The sequence below is a fragment of the Centropristis striata genome, chromosome 16 (genome assembly GCF_030273125.1).
Source record: "Centropristis striata isolate RG_2023a ecotype Rhode Island chromosome 16, C.striata_1.0, whole genome shotgun sequence".
In the NCBI taxonomy this organism is placed as follows: domain Eukaryota; kingdom Metazoa; phylum Chordata; class Actinopteri; order Perciformes; family Serranidae; genus Centropristis; species Centropristis striata.
This window is the reverse complement of record NC_081532.1, coordinates 27,596,629-27,620,756: the sequence shown is the minus strand read 5'-3', so window position 1 is coordinate 27,620,756 and position 24,128 is coordinate 27,596,629. Positions and strand designations below refer to the sequence as shown.

The window sequence follows — 24,128 nt, the reverse complement described above, 5'->3', positions numbered from 1 at the left end:
ATTTCTGCTATGGTTGGAGGTGCTTTGTTGGGGAATGGCAGCTGATGCCCAGCCCTCATATTGAAGTTGCTCATGAAAAAGCATAATTTCACTTCATGGGCAGAGGTGCCTAGCAGGGAATGGCCACATGGCAGCTGGAGCCCAGTCCACGTATAGTAGACTCTATGTAACAGCTGTTGTCAGGCTAAGTATCTAATGTAGCTTTATGCTGTGCTGGGATTGGTGTTTGCTTGTGGTGAGTGATGAAGCCAGAGGCTAAATGTCAAATATCAACTTTTTATATTCTGCTATGCACCTTTTGTTACATGTAAGCTGCCTATGCTCTACTCCCTCTTTCACTCAGCTGTATGCTGCTGCTGCTGTGCTTATTTGCAGAGGCTTGCTCTTGCAGCGGCTGCTGCAGCTGGTTTTGTGCTGTGCTGAGCTTATTATAGCTCCATACTGTATATCGCATTTCATGAGCCCTGCTCCAAACCAAGAGTCTACCTGTAGGCTGTGAAGGTGCCAGAATTTATCAGAAGAAGAAGAATCAATAGTATAGTCTATGAGAAAATGACCGTACATCTTGTTTGATTTATAACCTCAGTAGACATTTCCTAATAAGTTTATAATCTATTGCTAGTTTTAAGTTTTCGTCAATACAGAATGATGTTCATTTTGTAAATTAGGATCCCATTTAGAGTAAAATACGAGGGTGGGGCTACCTTGTGATTGACAAGTCGCTACCATGGCAATGTGTCAATCAGGATCGAGGTTTAGCAATACATATCCATGGCACTGTGTACATTTAAATACTTAGCTGTAAATGTATTTTTGGGTGTTGTCCGTTTTTTTTGTCTTAGAATTTTGGTGTTATCAGTTCATGAAAGTCACTTAATAATGTCTTATTCAGCACATTTTTTCCAGTACAGTCTGTTTTATGCTGGCCAAAATCAGCTTTCTAGTGAAAACACATGATTCAATGTGAATTACAGATGCATCGTGCTAATCAAGCTAGCTAGGTTGCGTTAGCTGGTAACTTAGCATTTAGCTTAGTGTTCCTCCCTTGTCCAAATTTGGTCTCTTCACAAAAACAAATGGTGATAGCCAAACAGTGAGTCTTCAGAAAGGTAGGCCACCAACAAGCCATTAGTATTAGGTTGCTTCCAAAACCCTGAGCTTAGCGTATGCCGGTGTGTAGTGACAAGACCAAATATGAATCACCATGAATATGTCTTCACTGTAAGAAATTGTCACTTCTTGGTTTAGAACTAAGTCAATGTAGTTCACCTGCACTTTGTGGTGCGCTCACCCTGTGGTGTCACTGAGATTTTTATAGAACACAAATAAAACATTTTATGAGATGTTCATGGTGTTTTTTTAATCTGTTTAATTAATTTACATGGACTTTCCTGTCAGGAGAAGAGTGAGGCAAGTACCTCGAACATACAGAAGATGCCTTGTGGGCCTTGACTGCACAATCACTAGTCAGGTAGTTACATTTTATAGAGTGGTTTTGGCATTCTTGGTCCCATCTTCAGGAAGGGAAATGGGATAACTTGTTGTTGTGCATGTTTGTGTATCTTTTCAGAGGGAGCACTTTGGCAGGCACCATTACCGCCCAGCAGTAAATTGCCTTGTAAATTACAGTGCCGGGGTAATAAAGCCAGATTTGTATATCACCGGGAGTGGAGACTGTGTCTGTCTTGTAAATTTAATTAAACAGCAGGTGCAAAATCAGGTCATATGGCTTTGATGTGCCCCATGTGAGAATGACAACCAGACAAAGATTCTAATACGAGCAGCATTTACATATTTTTGCATGCGGCGGGCGGCTTGTACGGAGGTAGGGGGAGCCTCGCCTATCACCTTGTAGTGTATTAAATTTCCGCCAAATTAAAGAGGATTCAAATTAGCTGTCACCTTCAATTTTAATAGATCTACAGTGAAATAAGTGGTTAAGTTCTTCAAAAAGCAGCCTTTTGCTTGTTGAGAGTGTTCATAAACTCAGCCATTACCAACACCTTCTGCAGAATGAAACACTTTGAGACTAATTGGCTTTTATTGCCTGTCTACTGTACATTACACAACATCGAAACTAACCCATTAGAATGCAATTAAAATACTTCTCAAGAACTTCAGGTAACAAGATGTGACATTAAGCTAAATGAACGCCTGCAGTATAGTATACTGGAAAAACTGTTATTTTTTCTTGCCAACTAGAGTTGTGTTTTAATATAGATCTCCGTCTGGCTGATGTGCACTGAAGCCAAAAATCATCCTCTTATGGCTGTGCTTGACCTGTGACACTGTCAACGTGCTGTCTGGGCTCCAGAAGGCCCTTTCCTGTACGTCGGTTTGAGCTCACTGCCAGAGAGCTTACGAACGTGTCAGCGGCATCAGTTGACCTGACGGCAACACCTTGGCTTGTTTCTTTTTTTTGTGTGTTGGGAGGTAGTGGTTGATAATTACCACCTAGGATGTAGCCATCTGTGCCGCCCTTTCACGGCCTGTTAAGCTCGCTTTTCAGAAAGTTTACTGTTGACAGAGGGCACGCGAGAGGAGTGAACGCCAGAGCACGTTAAAAAGACTGCACACTCAAGCAATATTAAAAGCAGCGCTAAGGAGCTGATTTACAAGCAGAAGGTGGAGGAAGAATAGAAGGAGCAGGGCGGGGGGCAAGGAGAAGGTGCAAAAAATAGGGAGGGGGAATTGGTGAGGTTTGGTTCACTCATTAATAACCTTAAATCAGTGGGAGTCATAATGAAAACTTGCATCCAAACATTTAAACCGGATTGAAGTATTCTCAGTAGTCAGTCCGTTTCACAGTGACCTCACACAGGCTCACACTAGCTATCTTGTTTTTGTCCCAGCATGCACACTTTCCACTTGTTCCAGCTCTGTAACTTTTCATCAAACCCGTCCATCACTCAGAGCTGCCTATTGTCGTCAGCCATGAGGGACACCTGTGTTTCTGCCATAAGGCAGCAGTTATCATCAAGCTGTCGGATATCTGTCACGATGGCAGGATCTATGTGGAAACCTTCGCTGTCAAAACCTGTCAAATTTCACTGAGTCTTTAATGAGAAAAAGCCAAGTTGAAACCACAGGCACAGACGTGTGTATATGTGTGTATGTGTGTGTGAGAGTGAGAGATACAGCAGGCTGAGGGAACAGGTGCATGGCTGGAAGCTGTGGTGGTGGAAGGAGCAGTAGGGGCTCAGTACAGTACTGTACGTCATCTCAGATCGCTGACGGTTCCAGTCCCACTAATCAAACACACATCAACTGCCAGAGACTGAAAGACACATGACTGACGTTACATAAAGAGCAACGGGCTGGAAATTGATCCAGATTCATTGCACAAACTTCATATTAAATCCACAGACAGAAATACTTTTTATTTCAATTGTAGCCTCCGGTATTTAAAAAAATCAATTTGTTAGCTGTATAAAAAGATTTTTCTTTTTTGCTAAACCAAATATAAATAGAACTTTGAAAACATTTTTTGAGTGATTTCCCTACAGTTCTCATTCCACCTGGCAATATCGCAATCAACTCCAGCCTGTTTGTCTTTGACTATGTGCTCACTGCAAGCTGGATCCCTAAGGTCTTGGCTGTTCTCAGGTATGTCATCATGACAGAAAACAGAGTTTGTTACTTTCCCCCGCGGCCCTCGACAACCGTTATCCTCACCAGGCAGGCCTGCCGTCCCAACAGGCCTGTCAGAGGCCAGGTGAGGAGGCTCAGGTGAAGGACCCCAGGCAAACTTCTCCCAGATACAATCGGCAGGAAGGAGTGAGAGTGGGGAGTGAGACAGGAGGTAAGTGGAGCAGCAAAGCAAACGCAGGGGGTTGTAAAGCAAGAAGTGGGATGATGTAGATGAGTTTTCTTAAGTGTGGCAAGAGGCTAAGTCAAGCTAAACTGAAGGTAAAGAGAGAGGAGGTATGTGATGACACATGAAGAGAGGAGAAGAACTGACAGGTTCTTAATGCAGGAGCTTTGTGTAAACAGTGCATATAACATTCTGACATATTGGACTGAGCCTGTAATGGATAGCAGAGTGCTGATTGTGAACATCAGTTATATATCAGTTATATATATATATACATCAGTTATATATATTTTTTTTGTTTTAGTTAAATATGAGCATTACTTTAATGCAATTTGGGAAAACACTGGTTCCCTTTCTTGCTGAATTTGATCTTTATTTATTTATTTATTTATTCTTTTTGATGAATATAATGTCATAGTGTATTCTTCATGATTCATGGTGGCAGTGTTCGAGAGATGGATCTTCATCATGTGTACAAAACATGTATTGTATGTATTTGTGTTGTCAGAGAAGAGATGAGAAGTTTTGTTTTGAAACAAAATTTTGAACTGAGCCATGTTGGTTTTGAAAAAACTGACTCTTCAGAATGAAACAGATCACTTTTTGTCCATTTTTGAAAACCTTTTCATGACTGTTTTGTGTCTTTTTTGTTCATTTTCTATAATGCAAGTTGCACCTCAAGGACATAAATGGTTTTTTGAATTGTGAATCTTGACCATGTGTCTGCATTTCATATGAAGCTACAACCAGCAGCTAAGAGTGAACGCAGGAGAAAATATCAAGACTGGCTTTGTTAAAAAAAAGTCACAATTGTTAACCTTTTTCCCTTTGGAGGCCTCAGGGAGGTGGAACAGGTTTGTTGTTCTCCCTGTGTAGACTACGAGCACCCCTAAATATCAAATTGTTCCTTTAACACACTATATCTGGTTATTTATCTGTACTAAACAAGTAGACTTCAACCTCTGGGGTTGAAGTGCTAAAACTGCAGTTCCTCAAATGGCCACTTGAGGCTGGCTCTAAAAGAGAGTCAATCCCTATTTAACCTCAGTGCCAAAATGCAAAAATAAACATGTTTATAGCCAGGTACAAAAAACTTTTTTGGTCTCTTTAGCTAATTTCCCCCGTCATGACAACTGTACAGGCCTGATTTTTTATATAACTCACACACTGAAATTAAACTAAGGCTTATAGTTATGCAAATTTAAGGAAATGTCAACTTTGAATGACAGGCAGACTCCACCCATGCTTCACCTCTTTGACTGTTTTTTTTGGATCAGCCAGGGCTAACACCAGACTATATCACAAATGAGATATAGTCTGGAGACCACCTATTCATTTTTCCATGGAGGAGGCGTGGTTTACGATCGTCCAGAGACGTTTATTGGGCGCTACAAATGTCTATCGTAAGCGTCTGTACGTAACTCTTAGCCAATCGTCTCGCTAAACCCCATTAGCTTAGCCACTCCAACAGGATTCGGCAAAAGCCTAAACATTCTTCTTTTAAAATAAACTTTGGCTCTAAACTATCTAGAACACTGTCTACAGCTAGATCGAAGAAGAGCTTCGCATCTCCTGCAGCCATGTTGGATCCGTAAGCAAACTACAAGCCGATAGTGTACGTCATCGCCTTGCCGTCCCTCCCCGTTCTCTGATTGGATACCAAAAGCAGGGCTAAGAATCGGCCATGGACACCATGCCGCCTTGCAGTTCGAAACTAAATCAAGCGCGCAAGGCAGCATGAGTATCCCCAGGCTAGGTTACAAGGGGTCTGGCACTGTCAAGATGGTGACAGCTGGAGCATATGGATGACATCACAAAGACTACATCCATGTTTTATACAGTCTATGGTACTAAGTTCAAGGTATTTTACGGAGTTATGGAACAAACCATTTCTTGGCCAGGCTTCTTGCCTGGAAAGCTCACAGGGCTTCAGGAAGACACCTTTTTGTACGGTTAAACAAAAAAGATACCTGTTTACCAATTGTTTTTTTTCTTCTACTTTTGGACAGAGCCAGGCTAGCTGTACCCACCTGACTCCAGTTTATGCTAAACTAAGCTAACGGTCACCTGCCTGTTGTCATATATTTTGAAACACACAAGAATAGTAACAATAATCTTGTCTAACTCTGAGAAAGCAAGCTCATATGTTTGTCAAAATGCCCAACAATTTCTTAAATCAAATAAAATCTTGCTCTTCTAGTTTGATAAATCCCATTGATGTGCTCCTTGTCAGTGCTGTTTGCTAGAAATTAACTTTTTTTCCGAGTCACAATCTAAGCAATTAATTGACAGAACAACATCAACTAATCCTGTACACCCTCTGTTGTTGACTTGACAGGCCAGAGCCTTGTCTCACTGAACCACAGGGAGCTAATGAGAGCTAATGGGTGTCCGTCGGCTTCAGGGACAATGAGCAGCACCACTACATGCTGGGATAAAATAGATCAGAGGCGGGACCTTGTCATCTTATGTCAGTCACTGGCTGATGTACAATGGCCCCTGGTCACAATTAGGGTCCTGTGTGCCGTGTATGCAAGTATGAGCAAACGCACATGCCTATTATTAACCCTTAACCCCCCATCGAGAGTTAGCAGGGAGCTCTTAGCTTTAATGTCAATGTGTGTTTACTTGAATCATTCCTCGGCAGGGGCAGTCGCTGCCCGTCAGCGTGACATGTCATGACGGAGGAAAGACCCTCTAGAATGAGCCTGAATGCTCAGTGGAACAGAAAACAGTGTGTTGCTGTATACTGCCCTCAGTGACACATGAGCGAACAAATAAGAGTGCTGAACCGTTCAGAATGAATCCCTGCTCTCTTTGACCCGAGCTGCTTTGAAATTTTTGTGACACTGACGAGATTTCACCTCTCAGCATTTGATGCATCAAAAGTCAGCGCATGTATTATTATTGACAAACAGGCTGCGCTGCGTTTTTTTTACAGCTCTCTAGTTCCCTCTTCTGGCAAGCAGATTTAACATTAACATCAAGTAAATCATAACATTATTACAACACAACTACTTAATGACCTTCTGCTGTATATACCATAATGCTCATGAGAGTGAGAATTCCTGTGGGTGTTAAGATAAATGATCAGAAAGGTACCTGCTCGTACTTTCAAGGTTTGTTAAAGAAGATGAAGCAGAGACATTTATCCAGGGACATTCTTAGAATACATGTTGCAGGTAACTGGGGGAAATCTTAGTCCATTGTCATCTTCAACAGGAAAAAATAGCACCACTTACTAAGGGATACTTGTTTTTTCTAACTCTTAGTGTTCTTAAATGTGTCTTCCTGTCCAGAGTGCTGAATGGCTTCTAGCAGGTAATGGTTTTGTTTTTCTGTCAATTTCTTTTTCAGTCTTTCACGGACAAGACCAGTGGTTTCCAACCTAGGGATTGTGACCCCTAAAAGGGGCCATGAGCTCAATTTAAAGGGTTTTAAGATGACAGGTGATAATAATAATAACAAAACAAAAATAACAATCTAAATTATGCATGATGTTATTGTTGTTGGGTTTTTTAAATTTTTTTTTAGACTTTTCTATAATCCGAGCTAATTAATTGTGAAATATTGGATTTTGGATCTCTTTTGTTGCAAAGTGTGGTGCAGGGAAGCATGGTGAGACTCCAGGAGGACAAAGACCATCACACAGGCAGGGAGTTATGCTGAAAAAAAAGGCCGACTTTTATTTTCATTCTCCAAAATGAAAAGAAAAACAAAATGTAACAGAAGAACAACTTTGCAAGAACACTGCGATCCCTACACAGCTCTCTACAACAGCTGAGAGCATGCAGTATGTACCATGAGAACCTGCTTTGCTAGTTCAAACTGGAGTGGCAAGTTGACAAGATTAACAATAAATATGTGATTCATTGACTTGTTCCTACCAAAAAAGCCTCAGTTCATTTTTCAATATACCATACTAAATACTACACATTCAATGTCAGCAAATCATTTGTGCATCCTTCAGTATTTATCTTAATTAGATGTCATTTTCATCATACATCATTTGACCAATCAAATATGGGAACCAGTCCACTCATACACCATATAAAGGACCTGTAGTTGAGGCGTGCTACCTCTTTAAGCACCACCACAAGATGGCCTCAACAAAGGAGTCAAACTGACAGGTTATGGCTTTGATTACAGCACGTCTTTAAGAAAACGAACACTGCAAATGATTTGTTTGTTACCAAGATAAAAAAAACGTATGATAATTTATCTTGTTTTAAGAGTTCATTTCTTATTTTAAGTGTTCAACATGCTTATTTCTAGATTTAATAAACTTAATTTAAGGAATCTTGTCAAGTGAAATGATCTGTCCATGCAGCAAGATCATTTCCCTCAGATTTAGTGTTTTTATCTTGTTTTTAGACACACCTTTTTTGCAGTGAATATCTAAAGAGTTGAATACTAAGTACAATTGTTTGTATTTCTAAATGAATGTTAAAACCATTAATTAAAAAAATAATCAAAAGGGGGTTTAGCATATAGTAAGGGAGTTGTTTGATTTCTCACATCCTTGCACCTGAAAGAAATGTACAAAAAAAATTCAGTCTAATAAGGAACAGCCTCGAACTGATAACAGTTCAGAGAGTCCATGATAGAATATATCCAGAAAATATCCCAACTGCATTTCATAACACATATGAGATTCAGTTTTACTATACAAGTTCAATTTAGTAAAACAAAAAAAGCCTCATGACCTCTGACTATAATAAGATTGCCCATACTCTCCTGCATTGATGCCATAATATAAAGGTTAATAAGTGCTAATAAGAGTTTGGGTTTGTTGGTGGGTACGTGCGGAGCAGCAGAGGAGAGGATGCTGATGGGGAGCAGGAGGAGGATTTGGCAGCAAGGTGTTGGAAGGTAAAGCCAGAGCCGACCGGCCTGATCGGCCTGCAGCCAGCACACGTGTGATAGCAGAACCTTGTGTTCTATACAGAGCAGGTGCAAAGGCCTTGTCTCTTCTCTTTTCATCCATCCCTCTCCCAGCTTGGCTCTTTGTCTTCCAGGCGATGCACTCCTCCCCGTCTCTCTGTCCATCTCTCCATTTCCGTCCCCACACCTCCTGCCCCCCTCCCACCCCTCCTTTCTCACCCTGTATCATACTTCATTTGCTCCAGATAACACATCAGCTTCAACGCCCATCCACAAACTCTGTCACCATGATGCCCACAGATGGCAACTTCCTGTGGTCCTGCCCGGTGATTGGTGGAGAGACTTCCAAACAGAGAACAGCTGGTGAGGGATGATATATCACCGAGCGTTTGCACTTTCATTTTCAGGGTTGTCTTGTTAATGCTCCCAATCCAGCATCTGGCAGGAAATAGACACAAAGGCAGAGAGAGGGAGAGAACAACCTGTTCTTTGGCAGACCTTAACAAAAGGCTGACACATGTCTGATGTACACACACACCGGCAGTAAAGCAGACAGAGATGCCGCGAATATGAAGGCAAGATGCTTGACGAAAATAAAGCTATAAGTAGATGAGAAGATGTAAACATTTTTAAGAAACGTCACATGATAAACACCTCCAGAGAATCAGAAATAGCATTTAAAAAAGTTACAAATATTTTTTTTGTCATCTTTACAGCATAATGGAAGGAAAGCATTAATGACTATTCTTATGGCATACTTTTTTTCCCCCATGAAATGCTACAGCATTTTATAAAATTATATTTTTAATTACAATTTTATTGCATACCATACTATGATTTTTTTATTTTTTTTTATTTTGATGGCATACTATACTATGACATTTTATAGCATATTTATTGCATACCATCCCGGGGCATTTTTAAAGAGAAAAAAATTGCAGATTTACGAGATTAAAAGTGGCAATGTTAGGAAAAAGTTGCAGATTTATGAGAAAAAAAGTTAGTTAGTTAGTTAGTAAGTTGTTTTCTTTGTTTTGGACTCAAGAGAATGTCACATGTTCACGTATAGCACATCACAAAAACACAAACCACAAACACACAAAAGGAAGTCTGTTTACATATTGCATAAATTCATATCAGCACACTCTTCATTTACACTATTGCACACACTCTTCTTATTGTACATATACCCATACAACATCATTAATTCTTTTACACTGATTATTCTATTGCACTTCCCTATACCATCGTTTTTATTGCACAATCTCTTTATGAATATCTCACTCACATACATACACTCACACACACACACTATCTCGCACTATTTCATAATTTAATGGAGATAGGTATACAGGACAGTTTGTATCTATTTAACAGCATTTGCAGTTTGGTACCATATACCTGTACTTATCTCCAGTGTATCACCCTTTGCTGTCTCTTGGTGAGGAATGCATAGTACCTTCTGATCGAGTAAGTATTCACATTAAATTCTTTGAGCTTTCTTAACATGGAGAATTGTATTAAATGCAGAAGTAAAATCCATAAACAGAAGCCTTGCGTAACTGTGTGTTATTTTCCAAATGTTTTAAAACAAGATGGTTTGTAGTGTCCGTTCCTCTACCATATCTATATGCAAACTGGTAGGGATCCAATAGATCCTGCACCTCATCCCTTACTTACCCCCCTCCCCCGGATCCATGTTTCTTTTTTCTTATTTGGCCCTAATACGCCTTTGTACTATAGTATGAATTTTGATTGAAACTTTTTTTATGACATTGACACTGTAACATTTGCGTGATATTCTTATGGCATGCTGTAGTATGATGTTGTTCTTTGGCATACTATACTGTGACCCTGTTATTATGTCTTATCGAATACTATAGTTAAACTTTTTTATTGACTTTTTTGGCATACGAGTGTTGGATATTTTTGTACCATTTTCATGACATTACTGATTTTTTTTTTAATTGTATGCTGTACTATTATCTTTTTAAAAACATTTATATGGAATTTCAATAAATACTATAGTATAACCTTTTCTGTATGGAATACTTTATCTAGTCACAGTATTATGACATACTTTACTGTGACATCAATACATTTTTCATGGCATACCATACGATGACACTGTTTTTATGATAAACTGTGCAATGCCAGTTTTTGATTAGTTTTTTTTTTCAAGGTTTTCTGTACTATTGTATTTTAAATCAAAGGTCTAAGGCATATTACATTGGCAATTGACACATTTTAAAATATTACAACAATCATGGTTTGAGCGTTTTTTGACACTTATCGACATACAGTACTATGGTATGGCTTTTTGAACTACTATACTATTATCATGATTAACTTACTAGTAAACACATTTTTGGACAAAACTACACTGTGGCATTATTTTTCAACATACTATAGTGTATGTTTTTATTTTAGAAATACTATAATATGGTGTTCTTTTGATATTTTTGGACACTATATTGTTATCATGGTTACGTTTATATTTTTAAAAGGTTTTAGGCATTTTTGTACAAACTACACAGTGACCATTTTTTGACGTACTACAGACCAAATTGGAGTCAACATCATTGCTGCGAGCGCAGACTGGTGGCAAAAAAACAAAAAGGAAAATGAACCCCTCAAAAAAAGTCATACTATGGCATGGCAATTGCCCCCCCCCCCCAAAAAAAAAAAGTTATGTCAGTTTTTGTCAAAAATGGTGAAATTTTAAAATGCCAAAAATGTCTTAAAATGTGTAAATTATGTTCTCCTCATACATATTAGAGCATAATATGTCCACTATTAAAACACCATATTTTGGGATGCCCAGAAATTACCTCCTCTAATAAGTCATACTATGGCATGTCGATTTTTTTTCAAAAATGGTGAAATTTTAAAATGCCGAGAAAAAAAAGCTTATAAAGGGTCAATCCTAGTGTGTTGATACATATTAAGAGCATAATATGTCCAGTAATGAGAGAAAAACACCATATTTTGGGATGTCCAAAAGTGGCCTCCTCAAATAAAAGTCATACTATAGCATGTCGATTTTTGTCAAAAATGGTGAAATTTTAAAATGCCTAAAAAAGCTTAAAAAGGGTCAATCCTAGTCTGTTGATACATATTAGAGCATAATATGTCCAGTAATGACAGTAAAACACCATATTTTGGGATGTCCAAAAGTGGCCTCCTCAAATAAGAGTCATGTCGATTTTTGTCAAAAATGGTGAAATTTTAAAATGCCTAAAAAAGCTTTAAAAGGGTCAATCCTAGTCTGTTGATACATACTAGAGCATAATATGTCCAGTAATGAGAGAAAAACACCATATTTTTGGATGTCCAAAAGTGGCCTCCTCAAATAAAAGTCATACTATAGCATGTCCATTTTTGTAAAAAATGGTGAAATTTTAAAATGCCTAAAAAGGGTCAATTATTGTCTGTTGATTCATATTTATGTCCATAAATTACAGAAAAAAAACATATTTCTAGATGTTTAATAATGACCCCCTAAAAATAGTCAAACTATTGTATTTTGATTTATATATATATATATATATATATATATATATATATATATATTATATATTCCATCTTTAAAAATATTATTTTCCATTTAACTTCAGGATCTCCATATTTCCACTGCTTTAAGCCTCTTGATCTATGAGAAGTATACACTTTGAACAGCAGATGGAGACATTTCCCAACCAAATGGACCCTACATTGGTGAACATTGGTGTGAATGAATAACGACAGCAGAAGCACAAAAAACAACAACCTTTAATACCTGGTGTCACAGTGTTAGTGGAACTGTAGATATACTGAGATGTCGAGTCTAAGTTGTACAGAACTGATCCAAATATGTAATTTTACAATGCTGATATCTTTGTATCACCCAGGTCAATTAACTTTCAATTACTGAATAAACTAGAGAAATTGTTTATCATCTCTAAATACAGAAGTCTGGCATGCAGACAGCATTTCCTCTGACGAGACCCCACTTAGTGAGGTGACTGATTGAAATTTAATTGACCAATCAGGCCTGAAAATTTCACCTATTAAAACAGATAATGCAAATACAACAAACTATGATGTAAAACAGGCGTATAAAAAAATTAACAAGAAAGAAACAGACACATGAAGCCAACCTGCCAAACTGAGGAAGGCTGACCAATCTGTATATCATATGGCTGAACACAAAAACAGATTTTTCCAAACTAAAATAAAAACCAGAGTGACAGAGTGACAACGCTACCATTCCAAAGATCTTTAAAGGCTACAATATTGTAATATTTAACATATAGAAGTCAGAGAAAAATCATGCAGCTTCATCTCTTGACACAACCGGTTATAAAATATAAATCGCTGCTCGTAACCAAACTTGATCTTAGTATAGTTGCAAAGTAGATCTTGAGCTTTTGTAAAATAAACTTGACCTTGCTTCCCAATTAATGGTCATATCTTAGAAGCAAGCCCTTAACTGTCCCATTCCAACACCTGTGCTGATGTTTTATCTGCTTAAAGTGGTTTTACAGGCCTTAAACTGGAGCCCTGACAAGCCTCTAGTTTAGAAAACACTATGCAATGAAACATTGTCATTTTGATTGTAATGTTTGCTGTTTGGCCCTTTTATGTTTGTTGCATAATTCAGTATCTACCTGTTCAGTGGTGGCAGCAAACATAAGGAGAATGTTGTGTAAAAAAATGGAAGTGGCCATGATTTTGTTCGACTGCTGCCTGCTCAAGACTTTGATGACGGTGATAGTTTTGTGTTCAAATGAATATTTTACACTATTTGAAATTAATCTTCATCCTGGTGATATCAGAGCCCTGATAGAATTACATTGTGAAACCTCTTATAAAGTACAGTTGCAATCTCTCATATATGTTTGTATTGACTTTTTCTATTGAATAGACATTGATTTCGGCTGCTAAACTCCTCTGTTGAACACAGCAGGCACCATACCACACACATCACAGATCATATCAAGAAGGAAAACAATGAAACCCATATACAGTGCAGCGTTTACATAAAGAAGCATTAAAATATTTTTCCACCCTGTAAAAACGGTTATTACATTACAAATACATGGTCAAAATGCACATACAGTAGACAGCTCTGTTTCCTTATCCCTTCCAGGAAATCTGCTTGGCACGATTGTCATAAAATCAACAAAAGCTTGAGGAATTTAACCTATTTTTGGGGGAAAGCACCAAACTTCAAAAGTAGAAAATTGGACTGACTTTGATACCAAATTATCAATTTTATACATTGGTGAGGTCAGTGAAAGCAACACAGGCTACATGTAAAGTACTCAAAATGTAAGGCTACTAATAATTAGGATTCTTGAACTGAATGTTGGAGCTAAATTTGTGAAGACTGGAATGAGTTGCAGATTAGCTACTGTTTAGCTACTGTTGTTAAAGGCATACTATGCAGGAACTGCTGCTTACTGTTTGTAAACAACATTCAAACTTGGCCCCTCCTTACCGGCTCACAAAAAGTGAAAGCAACAAGCTTTATCTGCTTGGCATTTTGCCTCGCTATATATATTTGGTTCAACATTAATTAGTTGCTTATAAGCATGCAAATAAGTAACATATTGGCTCTTAATTAGTCATTATTAAGTAGTTATAAACTACCCACCTGCTCCAGACCTTTGACGTGTCTGGTGGCTCCTTTTGGATGAGGATTGGTAGATTGTAATATCAATCATTACTCTACAAAGTGAGTCACTGGTAGACTAACATTGGAACAAAGTGTAGTGCTTTGTAGAGTAATGGTTGACGAATTGATTAATTGATTAATCACGTCAAAGGTCTGGAGAAGGTGGCTATTTGCCGTTTCCATGGTTTCGTTCACCGCTATGTAGAGACTTATAAAGTCCATACAAAGTAAAGCATATTAAGATCATAAATCATATACAACAACTTCCTTACTTACTACTAATAATAAGCAATAATTCTGAGGTTATTGAGGGAAAACTCTTAGTTAATGGCTTACTGGTTGTATAATAAAGACATGCAGAATAAGGCATTCATAACTACTTAATAATGACTAATTAAGAGCCAATATAGAGTTACTTATTTGCATGCTAATAATCAACTAATTAATGTTGAATATGGGTTTCCTAATCTAGTGTTACCATATATTTGTGTTTTTTCGGCAGATAGGAGTCTCTGCAAAACAATTCTAGTGGGTCATCAGTGTAATTTTTGTATAGGTCTATACATTGTTTTTTTTGGGAGAATCCTGCACAGTATAACTTTTACTATTGATCTTTTTTTTTGGTAACTGTAGCCACACTTCTTATGAAATGCTACATAAAGACTGGTTAGTTCAACCAGAAGGAAGGGGAAAGTAAGCAGTAGTAAATGGCTTATTCGAAACATTAAAATGGCTATGCAAGTTAAAAAAAAAAAGAGATTTGACAGAACATAGGTAAACTTGCTGAAATTTGTTTATAGGTAAAGAGTTTCACATTTGTTCCTTTACTTACTTAACATAACGTGAAGCTGAGATTCACGCCCAAAAATGAAGACAATAACAAATAAAAAATGGCCGAACTCTGTCCTGGTTTTCAAGCTCATACACCTTAAAAATAACAAAACAAAAAAAAGACAACAGCACACCGAAGGTGAAATTAAAATGGATAGTTTCTCCCTGATTAAATAAAAGCCATGATATGCACATATATGGTGACATTCTGCAGCTCTCACTATATAAACCAACTCATGACCAATCGATAGCCTTTTTCAGAATGGTAATGTACAAACTTGCATAGATAAAGTGATATAGTATAGAGCAGCTTCATAATTGTGTGCCCCAAAATGGAACATTCTTTACTCTATAGGCTTTTCAGACGCCTTTTGCAGGGAATAGCTGCTTGTTGTTGGAGGTCTAACTACCAACAAAACAAAACAACGACACTCGGACCACTAACATATGCAAGTTTGCAATTTGGGCAGGTATTTATTAAGCCTCAGAGAGTGGGAGATCGGACCTGACTTGAGAGTTGAGATCGTCTGTGATGATGCAGCGGTCCTGCTGAAAAGGCTTAGGAAATACAGGCCCAAGTTCACACAAAACATCAGGTTAGGACAATTGGATTTTCTTCTTCCACTTGTTTTTTGTTTTTACAGGATGGCTATTAACAGTGTGGCATATGGATGACATCATAGAATCATCTGAATATAAAGGGCTTCACTGACTGTCTGCGTTAAAATGCTGTTAAACATGCTTTCCCTGGGATTATTTGGACTCTAACTCTTTTTAAAGCACAGGGGGAAATGCCTGATTTTGGCTATTCTCAATTTAAGGCTATTCATTTCTATTTGGCTAAACCACCACCTGGGGACTGAGAATTTTAAGGAGTGACATCTCTTTTAGTGTAGTATTAAAATGGTTCCACAACATGTGCATACAAAGTCCTCTTATGGACTTTAAAATAATGTTGAACTTAAAGGGGAGCACCACTCAATTTCGGGAAATTTATGGATCCAAGATGATAAAAATCTCACTCTCTCTCTTACAAAGATGTATAAGAGTATGAATCTGGCGGGATGAGTTAAAAAACTAAAGCTGAGAGTTGAAAAAAACAAGTCTTTGTCACTTTAATCACAGAAAGTAAGTGTGTATTTTAAATGTGAGTGGCAATCCCCTTTAATAAGTGTACCTTACAGTTCGGAAAACACTCAAAAGTACAACACATAGACACTACTCTGAGCACAGTTCTATTAAAAGCAACAGGTTATAAAACATTGACATCATCAAGAGGACGTGCTGTACATTGAGTTGAGAGTGACGACAGCCTCCCATCTCTACCTCAGTCGTGAACATGACGTGGGAATCATGTTCTGTGTGCAAATCGAGTGAACACCAAACATGAGTGAACACCTAATGCTACTGACTGATCTGTAGAGCTACATGGACTGTGGTGGTGGGGGGAAAGCTTTTGTTGCGTACGACAAACCGACAAAAACAGAGCGATAAAGTAAAAGTTCTTTCGAAGGTGGCTCCTGCATTATATTGTCCATACAAGAGAAAAAGCATTCTTAACCTTGACTTTTCCTTTTGTTTATAGTCACCCACCGACATACCACACCACAGTAACCAGGACCACCCGAAGTGGCCCAGACTTCCTCCACGTCCCCAAACCACCAACAAGAACACAGTGGTCCTTAGACAAGTCTGACCTCCTCTGACCTTTGACCCTGCACCTCTCTTCAGGCCGAGATGCAGGGTCGCTTTTCTACCATGCCTCTCTCATGCAGAGCGATGGATCCTGAAAGCGGCCGGGGGCTGCTGCAGGCTCAGCCCGGAAAAAAATGAAGCACTCAAAGCTGGTGGGAGGAGAAGAACAGAAAGGGGGTGAAAAGGAAATAAAACATGGCCCATCCATGAAGCGGCTCTCCGCTCCAGATCCGATGGCGTGTTTAGGTTGGCAATGGGTCGTCATCGCCTTTGCTGCACTTGCACTTGCAGCAGAGGACGATGGGAGTGGCCAGGAGGAGGAACGGGGAGGCAACCAGCAGGAGCAGGCCGAAGCCAGCGAAGATCCCCACAACCTGCACGGAGCAAATAATTTTAAATTTTAAAACATAATTTTACAAGAAAAATTTATTGGACCAAAATAAATCAGTGTCTAACTTCAGCATGCCAAAAAACATTTTAATACATTCAGAATATAAGGAATGTATATAGGTGCATCTCAATACATTAGAATATGATGGAAAAGTCCATTTCCAGTAGTTCAAGTAAAATAGTCCCAACCAAGTATTTAGTCATATAGATGGACATACTTTTCAGAGGCCAACATTTCCATATTAAACATATTTTTTAAAATTGGTCTTTTGTAATTTTTTTTATTTTTTTTTTTAGAAACTGAATTTGAGGTCTTCATTAAATGTAAGCCATAATCATTATAATTATAAGAAATTAAATAAATGAAGACATGAAATGTCTCATTTGGTGTGTCATGGACCTATATAATGTGTTATTTCCACTTTTTGAATTGAATTACTGACATAAATAAACTTTTCTATGATATTCTAATTTATTGAGATGCACCTGTACTGTTCTACAAAGCCTAACTGCAGTAAAGGGCAAAACTAAGAAAAACTCCTTTAACGTTTTTTTAAACTGGCCAGCCAAATGGGTTACAAGTAGATAAGTCATATGACACTTTTTTCTACATGTACTGATGTTGTAATTTTGATGCCAAGAAATCATGATGATTTAATTGACCTTTGACCCCAAAAATGTAGTTACTGCACTGTTTTGCACTGCTGTAAAAGGCTCCAATAGTAATGCAAAAACAGAGTGCAGTAAGTACAATGTTGTTGTCTTTTTTCAGTTTTATATTTTGTTTCCAGTGAATAAACGTTTTTAAATTGATTTTGTTATATTTTACTTAAGTGTTTTACAGCTATATTCAAAGATTTGTGTATTTTAGACGAAATATTATAAAGTATTGTTATATTTTAGTCTTAATATAATTTTATCTCACTTTTTTTTTAACTTAATCACTATCTAGATAACAATTTCCCTATCAAATAAACTTATAATTTCTATTATTCAACACAATGAAGAAATACAAGGCTACACTGACCAAAAAAGTTACTGCAGTTAGGTTTTTAAGGGCAGTATAGGTAGATTACTTACACATTTTCAACAAGTTCTTCTTTAAAAACTTCCTAATGTTTAACTTTTAAAGATGATAGGGTGATCTTTTTTTGAGAAGCCTTGAATCCTTCCAATGAAATGCATGCAACAGTACAAATTGGCCTGCAGGTGGCACTCAAAGCCTCAAAACAACAAAACTCATTCAGCACAGTGGCTTTAAAATGCATCAGACTTTCCCTTTCCCTGTAACCAAAATGCAAAGTGGTATTTAAGTTAACAGAAAATAAATAAGGTTTCCTCTTTTTGCTGACTTCCTCTCAGTCAGTCAAACTGTATGTAGAGGTAATACCCATTTTGTAAGAAAAAAACTACACAAAAATATGGTAATTGATAAGACAAACCCAGTTAATCTAGTGCAGGGGTCGGCAGCCTTTACTAACAGAAGAGCCACTGTTGGACAGAAAAAGAGAAAAAATGTTTGAATTGAGCCGCAAACCTTATTTTGAGCCTTATGATGGAGAAGAATGCAGCCTACCAGCATTACTGATAGGTCTTAATGAGCATTTATCAATGGTTTTGTCAGAATGCAGCGAGGACCCAGGTGAAAACGAAAATCTAAAGAAATATCGAAAGCTAGCCTTGCTAGAGAAACTCAAAACTAGACTTGAAGTTGGCAAAATTTAGATGTTAAGGTGCCAGAACATAGAGTTTCACAAGCTAAAATGCACATTTTAGTCGACTAAAATGTAAAAACATTTTTTTAATGCTGTAAAGCTACACATTTTACAACTGAAGAATACAAATTGCTTTGGGCCTACACCGATGATAAATGAAAGTTAAAGAAAAAAACATTTCATTTCTTATACATTTTTTGTCACAGCCACATGGAGCCACTTAGACGGCCTGAAGAGCCTCATGTGGCTCTGGAGCCGCAGGTTGCCCACCCCTGATCTAGTGTAATGAAGGAGCATCTTAACAAAACCACTGCAAAGTATAGAAACTAAAAAGAAAAGTTAATATCCTCACAAATTCAGAGCAATGCCAAATTATCAGCTTAACTTTGACTGTTACTGTTAATCATGAACTGATTGGGTTTAGTTAGTCTTGGTTTATATGGATTTCAGTGTTATGGTTTATGTATATTATGGTTGTTATTATTATTATTACAGTGTCCTACATTGAGTTCTTTGTTGTTTGAGCACTTCAGACTTTTTCACAGTCAGAGGATTGCATTACAGTGTTAGACTCTCCTGATGTCTTCTGTATCAGAATGCTTATTTTGCAAGTTTTTTTGGTTTTATTTTTGATTCATTTGAATTTGTGTAGTTTAAAAAGTGTTGAAATGATGTTTTTCTTGTGAACTGTTTGTTTTATTATTATATTATTTATATAGTAAATATATGACATGTTATTTTCTCACTGTTAAACTGATATTTTGCATAGCAAGTCAGTAAAGTGACCACATGGGGGAGCCAGACAACAGCAAGTTTGGAGCCTCAAAATGGAATACATAACATGCAGTCACATGCAACAATGACTTATAATAGCGCATTGCTTTTTCTCCTATTATAAAGGCGAAAAAAAACAGCCTTCTGTGGAATCAATTGCAAACAGATTTCCGCCTGTTATTTACAGGACTAACTGTCCTTCTTACAGCTAGTATCCAGACCGTGCTGTAGAGGAAACCACAGTGTACTGCGCCTAATGTGCTCCGCTTAACAGACCCTGATGATGCTTAAATATTAGGGACATGACCGTCCTGATGATGCAGACACAGACCCCCACGTCTTTAGCCACAGACACAGAGAAGATGTAGTTGTTGTTTTTTGCAGGATAGGTTTGCCTTGGTGCATGTTGTATTTATGAGGGAGGCTTTTTAGATGTGAAGGAGTGAGGGAGGGTGAAATGAGGAGACAAAGAGACAGAGACACACAGAGCAGTGAAGCTATAGCTGGCTTCCACCAGCTGAACTGTAATCATATGACTCAGTCTGCCCCACTGGGCAACAGATGCCAGTGTGTATGCTAATGTTGACAAAATAACAAGTATGTTGGACAAAGGCATGTGCCATCCCATGAATAGATTATTTGGCTAAGGAGAGATTCTGAAGAGAGAAAAAAAAGCCTCTGTCAGAGAGTTAAATTACATGTCATATCTAATCCTGATCATGTGTAATCCACTATGTCCCATGTGGGAAATGACATGCTACATCCGGACCTTTATGTGTAAGCCATCAGATTTCATAAGCATTTCAGTAAAGAGGACCTTGGTTATGTAAACCCCTTTTTTTTTGTGAAAGGTGTACATAATAGGCTTAGTTGAAAACAGCAGGACACTGACCAGCAGGCACTTGTCACTGCACGCGGATCAAGCTGTCCTTTTCCTATTGTGCTGTCAAGATAATGCTAGTCCATCAGTGAATGTGAGCCAGGAAGAGAGAAAGAGGCAGAACCAGGGAGCACGTGTAAGGGCACATGCTGCAGTGTGGTTTAAGGGGAGGGGGAGTGGGTTTCTCACCTGTGTTCTGTGCCAGATAACAGACGCCCTGGAGTGGCCCAGTTTGTTCCGACAGGGCCCTTTGTCATAGTGGATCAGGAGAAAGTCGTCCTGTCACACAAGCACACACATGCACACAGTTCAGATAAAGATTGACCATTAGCAGTGTGAAAGACACAGGCAGCTGTTCAGCTGAGAAAATTGCTTTTTAAATGACCTGTGTGGTTCGCTTGTCTTTGCTCGCACAATTAGGATTACATAAGGCATCACAGCTCATAAGTCATCCTTATCCGAAAAAAAACAAGAACCATCTCATCCCTTTCCTATCAAGACCAAGGTTAAGCTACAATTTCCTGATAATGAAAGCTCTCACTGTCACAGGAAGACAAATGATGTCTACATCCATGATAATCAGTGTGCAAACACAGTGTAGCAATATTAAACTGTGGAGATTTTTTAGTCATCAGCCATTGATTGTTACTGGACTATATTTGTTGTAAATAGTTTGAATGGTGGTGTCTTTAAAGGCCAACAAAAGAGTTCAACAGATGGCGTCAAACAATACATCTGCATTCCGGAATATGTGCTGAAAAGGAAGGTTGTTAGATTTAATGTCTGCCCCGATGATGTGATTCTTCATCATAAGTAGCCATGTGCTTCTATTTGTTTCAGCTGTTTGTCAGGTTTGATTAATTGTCTGGGATAAGTGGAAGGGAAATGTAGCTCTAAACAAGTCATAAACAAGACGAAATGCAGCGTCTAAATAAATCTACTGTGGTCAACTTCTCTGGCAACTTTTAGCTAGCTGGTGTTAGCAGCTGTGGGATTCAGTCACAATAACATTAGTGTTCACTGAATCATACTGGTTGACCCCAAAATACATTTTGAGATTAGATTACTACAAACATGGATAACTGGAAAGGGATCAGAGCTAACTGAGAGACAATGAGTGTGAGTACAGAGGGTGGCAGCAAGCTGCACCACCAGGTAGCTGCACCCTCATGTAAATGCACCCTCATGTAGCTGCACCCTCATGTAGCTGCACCACCAGGTAGCTGCACCCTAATGTAGCTGCATCACTAGTAGCTGCACCCTCATGTAGCTGCTCCACCAGGTAGCTGCACCCTAATGTAGCTGCATCACCATGTAGCTGCACCCTAATGTAGCTGCACCACCAGGTAGCTGCACCCTAATTTAGCTGCACCACCAGGTAGCTGCATACCAGGTAGCTGCACCCTAATGTAGCTGCATCACCATGTAGCTGCACCCTAATGTAGCTGCACCCTCATGTAGCTGCACCACCAGGTAGCTGCACCCTAATGTAGCTGCATCACCAGGTAGCTGCCGCTAGCCAGTCGAGGGAGTCGTCTCAACTGTGTGAGCTTTAAAAGTTGACATGAAACTAGATCACTTGGCTAACTGAGAGGCTCAGCAGCTTTGTGACAGCAGCCACTCGCCACAGGCTAACACTTAATGCAGCCAAGTGAGCAGACGTTAGCTTCCCTCAGCTTAGATTGTCATGCTCATCTATTCATTGTGTTACGGTACTGGTGCTTGGAGCAGCCAGAAAAGTTTTTTTTAGAAATCATTTCCCCAAATATGATAAACCAAGTAACATACCAAACAACATATTGATCATTATATACTTTCCAATTTCAATAACATTCTAACTTATTTTTTACTGTACTGCTTTTTTTGTTTTTGTGTACTGATTTTTTTAGCTAAAAAAGGGTCCAAAGTCATCAAATAATCATCTTTCACCCATCATAAAAACATTTTCCTTATCAGCTGTTCTTCATGACCCTGGCTTTGACCATACAGATGTTGTATGATTTCCCTGTACAGTTTTTGAATAAATGGCAATATTTTTGGATGATGGCCTTTTATACTACCTGTGCTTTTAATAATATTGTAATTTTTTTGTTATTCTTTGTTTCCTGCCCAGGGACTCAAGATGAAAAAGAGCATTAAAGCTAACTCAAGAACAGCTAAGAAGCTGTGCATTGTCCCTGTCTAATAAAAAAAAAAAAATGGAGCCCCCCCCCCAAAAAAAAGTTATGCTACTTGAAGAAATAGAAGGCTTCAAAAAGACCCTCTGATTTACTGAAACTACTTCCAGTGTTCGGTGATCAACCTCAAAAAATTCTCATCAGGGCACCCTTACTTTTGAAAGTTAGAAAAAAATGCATCTCGCTGTCTATTCCAGTTAACATTTAAGAATAAAGAAATGATGAAGAACCAACTCACATCCAGGGACTCCAGACAGTACCAGCAGAAGGCATGTTTGCAGTTCTTGCACATCATCTGTGCACAGCCCTCATCCCTCTCGATGTAAACTTTACATTTGGGACATCGCTTGATCGGTGCGTCATCCTCTTCGTTCTTATAGAAAGAGCTGGGAGGAAGAGAGAGAGACACGAGCCTGATGGGATTTTCATTCCAAACACGACATAATATCCAAAATCACTCAACATTCACTTTACGAGAAGTGCTGGGGATGAGATTGCTTTAATGCAGCAATCAATATTTACAATCTTCAGTGTAACAGGATTGTGTGAAACCGTGGATAGCTTTAGTTTAGGAGCTGTCAACTCTTAAAAAAAAAAAAAAAAACACAAGTCACTAAATGGCATTGAACTCGCTCCAACACTCTTGTTCTTCCATCATGTCAGTTTGTCTGTATCCAATGTGGATAAAGTGCTGACTCCAGAAATCTGGAGGCGAGCAGGTAGCTATCATTCTGGGCATTGTCCCAGGACGTCTAAGAAGTCTATTCATTTCTAGTGGAGGGGTAAAAAAAAAAAAAAAGAAACCTGCTTTTAGAGACATCCTCACATTGAACAAGTGTAGTTCAAACAGCGAGGCTCTTAACAACTAAGAGCAGACCTGCTAATCCTCTCTCCCTCCACTGTGGCCTCTGAGCTTGGTCCTGAACCTGTGCAGATAGAGGAAAGCTCTGCAGAGCTAATGACGCTTCCAGAGTAAGAGGATATCACAAAGAAACGGGTCAGCCGCATATGTCTCCGGGCAGCCCTCTTCTGACCTCACAGACGGATCCTGTATCCTTAGTAATAAGCCCATCCCAGACCGCTTTACCGCAGTTTAGATTTCAGCCGATTGTTTTATATCTGCCTATTCATTTGTGCCTGAGCCCTGGCTGATGCTCAACTGAACAGTTGCTGCAAAACAGCCAGCCAGGCAAGCTGTCAGTCTATATTTAAAGGATGCACGGAGTGAATCCTGCTGCATATTGACAAGGTGGTTCAGAGCTCCATTCAGTTGAGCTGAACATGACGTATGGATTGCTGCTCCGGTTCT

The 24,128-nt window shown here is 38.6% G+C and overlaps 1 protein-coding gene across 4 annotated transcripts in view; it reads right to left on the bottom strand.

Moving 5' to 3' along the window:
* Nucleotides 1-12,451: 12,451 nt before the first annotated feature.
* Nucleotides 12,452-24,128, bottom strand: part of rnf144aa (ring finger protein 144aa) — a 45,251-nt gene continuing 33,574 nt past the window's right edge. For all 4 annotated transcript variants that reach the window (XM_059352797.1, XM_059352796.1, XM_059352798.1 and 1 more), the window contains 3 exons: nt 23,058-23,205; nt 20,832-20,921; nt 12,452-17,257 (listed from right to left, as the gene is read on the bottom strand). In XM_059352797.1, coding sequence (XP_059208780.1) covers nt 17,126-17,257; nt 20,832-20,921; nt 23,058-23,205 — 370 coding nt within the window. In that variant the 3' untranslated portion in view covers nt 12,452-17,125. The remainder of the gene's footprint in view (nt 17,258-20,831; nt 20,922-23,057; nt 23,206-24,128) is intronic.